The sequence below is a fragment of the Lottia gigantea genome (assembly GCF_000327385.1).
Source record: "Lottia gigantea unplaced genomic scaffold LOTGIsca_41, whole genome shotgun sequence".
Classification (NCBI taxonomy): domain Eukaryota; kingdom Metazoa; phylum Mollusca; class Gastropoda; family Lottiidae; genus Lottia; species Lottia gigantea.
Genome location: NW_008709421.1, coordinates 2,040,131 through 2,049,826, shown reverse-complemented (window position 1 = coordinate 2,049,826; position 9,696 = coordinate 2,040,131). Strand labels below are relative to the sequence as shown.

The 9,696-nt window shown below is 31.9% G+C and overlaps 3 protein-coding genes across 3 annotated transcripts; 2 read left to right on the top strand and 1 right to left on the bottom strand.

Moving 5' to 3' along the window:
* Nucleotides 1-2,414: 2,414 nt before the first annotated feature.
* Nucleotides 2,415-3,501, top strand: LOTGIDRAFT_163774 (hypothetical protein; the record flags this gene model as incomplete). The annotated part of the gene is made up of 2 exons (XM_009060288.1): nt 2,415-2,589; nt 2,837-3,501. 2 exons carry the CDS (start codon nt 2,415-2,417, stop codon nt 3,499-3,501), a joined length of 840 nt encoding a protein of 279 aa, XP_009058536.1.
* A 557-nt stretch (nt 3,502-4,058) lies between these two features.
* Nucleotides 4,059-5,232, top strand: LOTGIDRAFT_163773 (hypothetical protein; the record flags this gene model as incomplete). Its single annotated transcript, XM_009060287.1, has 3 exons — nt 4,059-4,274; nt 4,435-4,723; nt 4,793-5,232. The coding sequence occupies 3 exons, from the start codon at nt 4,059-4,061 to the stop codon at nt 5,230-5,232; spliced, it is 945 nt and encodes a 314-aa protein (XP_009058535.1).
* Nucleotides 5,233-7,888: 2,656 nt separating this feature from the next.
* LOTGIDRAFT_163772 (hypothetical protein) lies at nt 7,889-8,281 on the bottom strand (the record flags this gene model as incomplete). Its single annotated transcript, XM_009060286.1, has 1 exon — nt 7,889-8,281. One exon carries the CDS (start codon nt 8,279-8,281, stop codon nt 7,889-7,891), a length of 393 nt encoding a protein of 130 aa, XP_009058534.1.
* Nucleotides 8,282-9,696: the final 1,415 nt, after the last annotated feature.

Here is a 9,696-nt window from a genome sequence, read left to right as displayed (position 1 = left end):
TTTTGGTTTATCAGAAATTCATTTAATTTAATTACCTTAAAAATGGAAAACAGTAGACAAAACTACACGATAGGAAAACAAAATGAACTAAAAGAAAAACTAAAACACTTCAACAAATGCAGGAAAACATGGAGTAGAATTGATTCTGTTTTCAAAACATTATGCACAGTTCTAACAGTAGGGATAACGGTGGCAACAGCCGTAACTGGTGGATTAATGCTTCCAATAATTGTCCCTACTGTTTTAGCCGCCTTCACTGCTATTCAAATTTCATCTTGTGGATTGATAACATTAGGTTATACATCAAAACAGAAATCTAATTATAAAAAGAAATGAAATGAAATGAATGGAGTTTTACGTCCTACTTTTCTGCACCAAATTATAAAAAGAAAACAACAATTTTAAATACATATCTTAATAAATTATTTATATTTTTTGAAAGATCAAGAGAAGATAACCTTTGAAGAATTAGAAGAATTCAATGAAATTTTAGATAAATTTGATGTAGAAATATCATCTGTAAAAGTTAAAAATTCCTAGTTAAAAATAGATTCTTAAAAAAGAAAATGGATAAATGGAAATTTTAGACGATGAAACATTCATATCAAATGTGTATTTTCCAATGTTATTAAGGCTGTTCTTGATAAATTTTCAACATTTAAAGGACAAATTGAATTAGATGGTGAAACTTCTTGGTTTAAACTCCAAGACTTTTCAGAAAATCTTTTCTAATATGGATGAAAAATCAAATGCATCTCATTGGTATTTTATAGGAAAAATCCTTTTACGTAAAGACAATTTTAAAGAAATAAAAAGATTTCGTCAACAGTTTCAAAAAGCTAATAGAAAAGGAGTCATGACAGTAGGAAGAATTAAGCTATTCAACAATCGATTTGATACAAATTTTCAAATCTATAACCCTAAAGACAGTCATTTTCATCAAAGATATGTATCCGAGGAATTAGATTGGGTTTTATATTTACATAACTCATATTTCTGTTTGATAAGAAGAATAACAAAGCTTTAGGTATTAAAGAAAAAGAAGAAAAATATGAACAGGTATGGAAAACATGTAGAGATGATAATGCCATAACACAAGTTTCACCTTTAAAACTAAATGTTTTTCCAACAATTCATGATGATTGTTTATTCGTTGGGGTATGGGAAAAATATTGTGAAGAGGGGGTTAATAAAGCTATTCCTTATTGTTGTACTTTAGTCAATTTGGAAAAACTAAGAAAAACCTTAGATGATTATAATAATTATTTAAATGATTTTTATGATTTTAATGAGACTTTAGATTTCAAGCCATCAGAATTTTACAATAGATTAATGAATATAGTAAAAATATTTGCAGGAACAGATTGTATAGATCAAATGTTAAAACATTTAGGTCAATATGATAGAAAGAGATTAACATTAATTTCTCATAACGGTAGTGGTTTTGATCACTGGATCATCCTGAAAAACGTAAAAAAACTAACAATGTCCACTAGTATCAGCTAAACGCATTCTATCTTTACTTTTAACTAATACTTTCACCGATGAAGATTTACAAAAAAGTTGGAAAAGACAAAAAAAAAAAATAACTGGCAACTCTATCTACAAAATATTAATTTCATATGTTCCTACCAACATGAAAAATCTAGTTTAGCCGCATGGGGGAATTCATCTAATCTACCAATGAATTTGAGATCACTGATATCAAAATTACTAAATACACCAAGGACAATTGTGAATCTCTAAGACATGAATGGGAGCCATATGTGAAAAGAGATACTCTCTGTCTTGGAGCTTGTTTGATAAAATACAACAAGGTTATGAAAGAGACTGTATTCCAGATTGTTTCTAATAATCTAACGGCTCCACTTTTATCTTTAAAGGGTTGGTATTGTTTATATCATTACAATAAAGAAATGGTTGAAGAAGAATGGTATGAAACTACTAGAATGGTTCCGAAACACACTGAAAAAGAAAACATTGAAAAGGTTTATTCACACACTCATCCTTTTATAAGATATTTTATTAGACAATCTATTAAAGGAGGAACAGTTTCGGCTAACAGGAAATCATTTGAAACAGACAAAATGGATGAGATTTGTAATATATTAAAGGAATACACAGAACTCGACAGTAGTAATATAATTAATTTATTCAAAGAATACATCACATGTACAAGATAAAACAGAAGTTCACACTAAACTCAAAGAGCTGGACTATTCTAAACTAATGGCCTTTGATGCTAATGGGTTGTATGCCTCTGCTATGTCAGATTTAGACAGTGAATATCCTAAAGCGGAAAGGGGAAGACCGTTTCTACCAGAAGAAAATGAAGAATTTGTTAAGCTCTTTAATGAACAGAAATTCAGACCTAGAACTGCTATTTAAAAGTCTGGTTTAAATATCCTACCAACATGATCTTCCAACCCATTCCAGCTAAGGATAAAATTACTTTTACGAATAGAGATGGAAAAAAGGAAACTGGCACTAAAATCAGATTTAGAAATGGTTTCTGTTATGATGTTTTAACATCAGTTGATATTCAAGAAATAGTTAAAGCCGGTGGACGAATTATCAAAATCTTAGATGGTATAGTGTAAGAAGACAATTTTAAAACTCCTCCATACATAATACAATTTTAACAGAATACATTTTAATTTTGAAGGAATTAAGGAATAAATATAAAGAAGAAGGAAATATTGTGGGTAGTAACTGCATGAAATTATTAGGTAATTCATTGTATGGTAAATCTATGCAGAAGGATATAACTACATCGAGACATCTATGGAGTAAAGCAACTTCGATTCACATGTTAAAAACTATGAACAATATATAGTTGAGATAGAAGAAGAAGAAAAAGAATTTATTCCTTCAAAGGATTCTACAAGATTAACACCTAGTCATTTGGGATCATTCGTATTATCTCACAGTAAAAAAATAATGAATAATTTCATTCACGTAATAGATGGATTTTATAAACCGGAAATTTACTATACCGATACTGATAGTTTATACATTTCTTCTAAAAATTGGGATAAATTAAATAAAGCTGGGTTAGTATCAGAAACTGATTATTGTAATGGAAAGAATGATTACGGTGATGGTGGAATTATATATGGTTTATATTTAGCACCTAAAGTTAAATATAATATAATTTTAACTTCCGATGGTGTTTTGAAAGAAAAGAAAACGTTTAAAGATTATTCTAATAAGATTAAGGTGGATGATTATATTCAATTAGATAGTGGACATGATGTGATGAATGAATTTAAGAAACCATGGGGAAAGACTTTCTCTGATGGAATAGTTATTCCAAATGATGAAGATAAACAAAAGAAAGTTTTTAGAAGTTATTTAAATCTCGTTAAGAGAAAAGCACTAGATGATGAAGGAATCAGGTATCCTTACAACGATGGAAAAGAATTGAACATGGATGAAAACTACGAATTTGATGATTTCGATTACCGTATATTTCCGAATATAATGCGCATCCATGTATAATGCGCTCCCCTTTCTTTTCCCATTAGAATCGGGAAAAATACCCCTAGTTTACGAAAAATTTGAAGTCAGAATTGGCACATCACAGACAACATTATCTTCTCGTATATTTGACACGATATCATCTATAATATATTTGAAAATTCTACTTTACCTTAATTTACCTTTATTTAATTGTATAATAAAATCCATTTAATCACTCTGTTAGTTTTTTAAAACGCATTTGTTTGTTGGCACGCATTGAGTCGTTGGTCTATTGAGAATTGAGAAGTGATGACTAATCATGTTGTTTTAAAAGGCTAAACAAATCGATAAATATATAAACACACTTTCATTGAAGGTACCGCATTATTCAATTACGGTAGGTAAACTCAAACTCAAAGATTAACAGAGCTCATTTTACCGGGTGCTTTTGAATAATTGCCGTAGTTATTTGAAGTGTGGAAGCCATATCGACAGAATAATATATATAGCAAGGGTTAGAATACGAACGTCCTCACACTCCTATTTGCTTTCTAAGTCCTAACTCATATTTAATTCCTAATATAATATCATTTGAAATGGCTAGTCGTCGTATTGCGTACACCACGAAGGAGAAATTGAACGTCATCGCATTTGCTGAGGCTCACCGCAATCGAGCAGCTGGTCGTGAATTTAATATCAACGAGTCCAATATTAGGAGTTGGCGCAGTAAGCGGGGTAGTCTCCTGAAGATGCCTAAGACCAAGTGTGCCTTACGTGGAAGAAAGACCTTTTTCCCTGAGGTTGAAGCTGAGGTGCTGACTTAGATCGAAGAAAACAAGGCCTCCCTGTGGCTTCCACTGAAGTTCGTATTCAAGTCTTAAAGGTCCAAAAGCAGCTGAAGTTACAGACCCCTTTCAGGGCTACGTCATCATGTTGTTATAAGTTCCTCAACCGTAACCACCTCTCACACAGAAGAACAACATTTCCCAGAAACTGTCAAGTGACCACGAAGAGAAGTTGATGGAATTCAAGAAATTCATAATCAAACAACGAAAGAAGAATGGTTTTGACCTCTCGCAGATTGGTAATGCCAACCAGACCCCAATGACGTTCGATCTCCCATCAGCTTCCACTATAACTACGAAAGGAGATAAAACCGTCCATCTGAGAACGAGAACTGGTAACGAAAAGAACAGGTTTACGCTGATGTTAGCATGTACAGCTGATGGAGGGAAGTTGCCACCTTATGTGATCTTCTGCCGTAAGACGTTTCCGTCTGGTATAATTGTACGATGTCAAGAGAAAGGGTGAATGGACCACAACCTTACAGAAAATTGGCTCAAGACAGTTTGGGGTAAACGTCCAGGTGCTGCTCCTAAGAAGAAGTCCTTGTTGGTATTGGATGCCTGCCACAGAAGTTCTGGCGTAAAAGATCTCCTTAAAGAAGAACTGACTACAGAATTGGCGATAATACCCAGTGGCCTAACAAGCATTCTACAGCCGTTGTATGTGTCGATTAATAAACCAATGAAGGTGGCAGTACGAAAGATGTGGGCCGAGTGGATGGCCGGTGGTGAACATACTTATACTAAGGCAGGTGCACGAAGAAAAGTTGAATTAGACATTATGTGTGAATGGATCGTGAAAGCTTGGAAAGAACTTGATGCTGAGATAATTATAAATACTTGTGCCGTGATCTATTTTCATAAATACCGGAAAGTTACGAGCGAACCTTCATCTATCACAACAGAAAAGTTTTTGTTCAAATAACACAAAAATCACTTGAATCACTTTATTTATTGAAATATAAGTAAATAAAAGAATCATCAAATGCATAATAGGCCTATTGGGTCATTATTTTTTTACAATAAAGCGATCATATACTTCGAACAATAATGCCACTAAAATGGCAGATCCCAATGGCCTATGTACAGAATTTTCGTGGGGAAAAAATACTCAAAATTTTCTCCACCATGTATAGTGCGCACCTCTTCTGTGTGTAGCCCTTTTCAGGGTAAAAACCTGCGCATTATACAAGGAAATATACGGTATCTAACTATTCAAGAAGAGAATGAAGAGTGTTTAATTACAGAATAAATTTAGTTCTTTTGTTTTAAATTAAGTTGAATTACAATTTCCTCATTACCAAAATCTATAAACCTATTTTTACCGTCTTTGATTTCCAGATTTATAGTTTTAATCATGAACGAATTAAGTGGTAAATACGTCGTTTGAAATGGTTTCTCTATAATTCTATATCCTATCAGTACAGTGAATGTTGGAATACTGTAAATAATCTGACATTTTCGATATTAGCTTTGTGTGGTGCTAAAGTGGATTGGGTGTATATTTTTTTATCAAAGCCTAGTAAAGTATTTAATGAATTTTCTACATTGAAATCAACTTGACTATTAATTCTCAATATCAATTTTATTTTGTTCAGATTCAAATTACCTTCGAATTCAATATTGTTTCTACCATTTAGACTTCCTCCATATTCAGAAAGGTAATCGTTAATGGCTACATATTCGAAGCTTCCTGGTAGTAAACTTATGGTTTTGAATGTAACTCCATTATCTGTTGATATTTTTATTTGGTTATTTTTTTCGTAGATATTTCTCATGAAATTGTAAACAGAGAAATACTTTAATCCCAATTCATATTTTTGATTGCGATCGAGCTCGTACTCATAATCTAGAGACAATTTAATGTCTGATTTATTTGAGGTGATAACGAATAGTTGTTCTTTATTTGACATTTTTTGAAGACTAGTTTCAATGACGCTTTTATAATCATTTTTATATATGATACCTTTCTCGAGGAGTCTTTTTAGTATAAAATTTTTATCATTAAATTGTCTGTGTGATCGATGACCTTCCTTCATTGCCTCATTCATTTGTAATCTATTAAGTAGTTCCTCGTTGTTGTCGGATAAAAACGTTATATTTTGTCCACTGTTTTCTCTAGCTACCATATTTTCGAAACCGTCTATTTCTTGTGTAATTAAATTGTCTTCAGCTTAATCATCTGATACCTCATCTTCATATTCATCATCTGCTTCATCAACTTCATATTCATCATCTGTTTCGTCAACTTCATATTCATCACCAATAACTTTTATTATATATGTTTTAACTTGTTTTGACCTATTTGTTTCGGGTCCTGACTTTCTTATTGCATGAAGAAATTTTGAGTATGCTACTAAATCCTTGTGATCGGCAATGGGAATATACCCCCCCATTCATTTAATCTATTAATCCTTTTGTTAATGTAAATATTAAGCCTTTTATATCGATTTTGAATTTAGGCGAATTATAATACCACCATATTGATTCGGTTCTGGGTGATCTTTATGAGGTTCTATAGGAGGTCTATATTCTAAAGCTAATTTCTTTTTAATATCCTCTTGAGTTTTTAATATTGGTTGAAATAGAGTTTGTAGATTTTCTGTTAATCCAAGTTGTTGTAATTTGTTATTTTCTACTTGGGACTTTATTTTATTCTTAGCTTTGACATTCTTTATTTCTTTTTAAAATATTATTCCAATCGCTACACATTTTAAAAAAAATAAAATTAACATATGTCGATCATAACTCTTTCACCCGCAGGTTTTCTAGTATTAACAAATACATATCCATAATCTTCTGGGTTTCTCCATTGAGCTTTATAAACCTTTTTAAATGTATCTTTGTCCATTCCGTGATTTATAGACTGAATGATTTGAGATAAATCTTTGTCGTTTAATTCAAATAATAAAAAACAATTTGCATTTTTTCTAATAAACATAGAATCCATTCCGTAGAAAGATTGAGATTGGTATATGCAGTGACCGATGTGATGTATTCCTCTCGTGAAGAATTCTTGTTGAACAGCTTGATTTCTTCGCGCTACACAGTCGTCAAACAATATTATGTTTTGCTTTAATGTAGTTATCTATGATATCTTTTATTTCCACTTCTTCTGTTTCGTTTTCTTCATAATATTGAAATATGTCTTGAACATCTTTCTTTGGTAAATATTCTAAAGCTTTGAGGAATTGATAATACGATTGCTCTGGTGTTGTTGTGTAGATATAGAGAGAATTGATATCTAAAAGGTTTGGTGTTGTCAACATGTTAAAAGTGAGATGAGTTTTCCCAGAACCGGAACTACAAAAGCATTGGGTTACTAGGAAATATTTCTGAATGTTTGAATTTCTTCCCAATTTTTATTCTATATTTTTGTTCCAAAAATCACTCCTTCTCCTTTATACTTTGAAAGAAATAATCCTTCTCCTGTGTGAATGTTTTTTAAAAATATTCCATTACCCTTATGTTTGACTTTCATTTCTCCTGTGTCGATTTTGTCTATGATAGTGTTTAATCCTTCTTTAACAGTTTTTTCTTGGTTTCTCCCCCAAATCATTTTCCAAATTCTTTAACTGTACTTAATATGTTTGCCACTCCTGAACCTTTTTTTTTTCAAGAGCTAATTTCTTTGCTTCCTTTTCCATTATTAAATTATGTCTATGTTCTTCAGCAGCTTTTACTGCAGCGGCTTTATCTTCATTGGCAGCACGTACTCCAGCAGCTGTACCACCAGCAACAGCACCAGAGGCGGAAAGACCAGCAAATATCAAAGGTAGGAAAGGTAAAAATCCACCATCTTTTGCATTTGTGTCAATTCTTTCTAAGTCTATATCGTCTCTGACTTCACAATATGTGTATTTATCAATAAGTTTTTTAGTTATGTTGATTTTTTTACCATTATAAGTTATTGTAGTTGGTGAAGCTGTTTCAATAGCTTCTATTATTTTCTTGACTAAGGTTTCTGGCTTCATTTTTAAGGGTGTATTTTTTACTCAATTCTTATCAATCTTCTATCTGCTATTTTAATTAAATGTTTTGCTTCTTCCAATAATAAACAGTAACCGGTTACATCTCCTTGTGTTTTTTCGATATGAATATTTATGTTTTGAAAAGATCTTCTTGATGAGCTGATAAATCAAAAGAGAAGATTGGGTGATTAAGTGCCTGAAAAAACTTCATTGAAAAATCGTCAAATTCGAACTTGACCACCATCTTATCAATCCCAATGCTCACATCTAGTATCATTACAATCAGATGAAAACTGTAGTCTCTATTGAGTCCACAAGAAATGTTGATGGACAGGCCGACGGACAGGAGCAACAACAATATACAAACACATATTCATGTGGGCATATAAAAATATTTACCTCATCTATTAAAACAAAAACTAAAGCATCAGGATCATCAATTATTTCTTGAATCTTTTGAAACATTTTCATTACTAGTTTCCCAGACTAAAATAAAGAGAAAAGTTAATAGGCTTAATAACTCTTACAGTGAGCAAAAAACAAGGCTGTTGATATATATTTTTACTTATCAATCATTTTGAATGACCCATAACCAGAATTTCTCCAAAATGTATCATTTTGACATGGTGTTAAGAAAAGAGAGAAATTGGCACTTTACTAGCAATTTCAATATTTGTAAGACTTTGCTTCTGCAAAGTCAAAGTTTGTTATTGGTTTTTTATTTGTTTATTTTCTTTTTGGTTTTTACACACCTTCCTGTGCTTAGACTGCAGTAGTTGAAGCAACCTTTCAACTTTACTTGACCTTCTATATAGGCGACAATGTGCATAAATGTATATTGAAACTTATTTGCAAAAATGGAAGTGCCACAGTTCAATATGTGCAAAAAGTGGAAAATCAGCTCTAGAGGTCACATTTTTGGGTCGATTTTCTTTGAGTTTTCATTTTCAGAATCTGCATGTAATATCTGCTATGATAGCAGTTAAAATTTTTTGAAATTCGAAAATTTGTCGCAAACTTTTTTCTGCCGAAATTTGAAATTTTTGACAAAAAAAACTCTTTTGCCAACGTTCTGACAAAAAATGCAGAAGATAAAATGAGGATCGAACGTAATACTTTGATTGCCATTTTGATTTTTCTGAAATGCATCTAAATCTATTCAGAGATAATGGCTTAGCCATTTTTTGAATTTCGCTTTGGTTTTTTTGCAATTTGCGGTTGAATTATTCCGAAGTTCCAAGAGTCATATCTCATGACCTTGACCTTTGATGACCTTAACTTATGCGAGGTCAAAGGCCATTGATCTTGGTTATCAATTTATACTTTGATATTTGCCCTCGGACATCTACTTCTGGTTTTATAGCTGTCCAAAAACAGCCAAATTCGAAACTTGGACTGCTCTAGTATGTGACTAATCA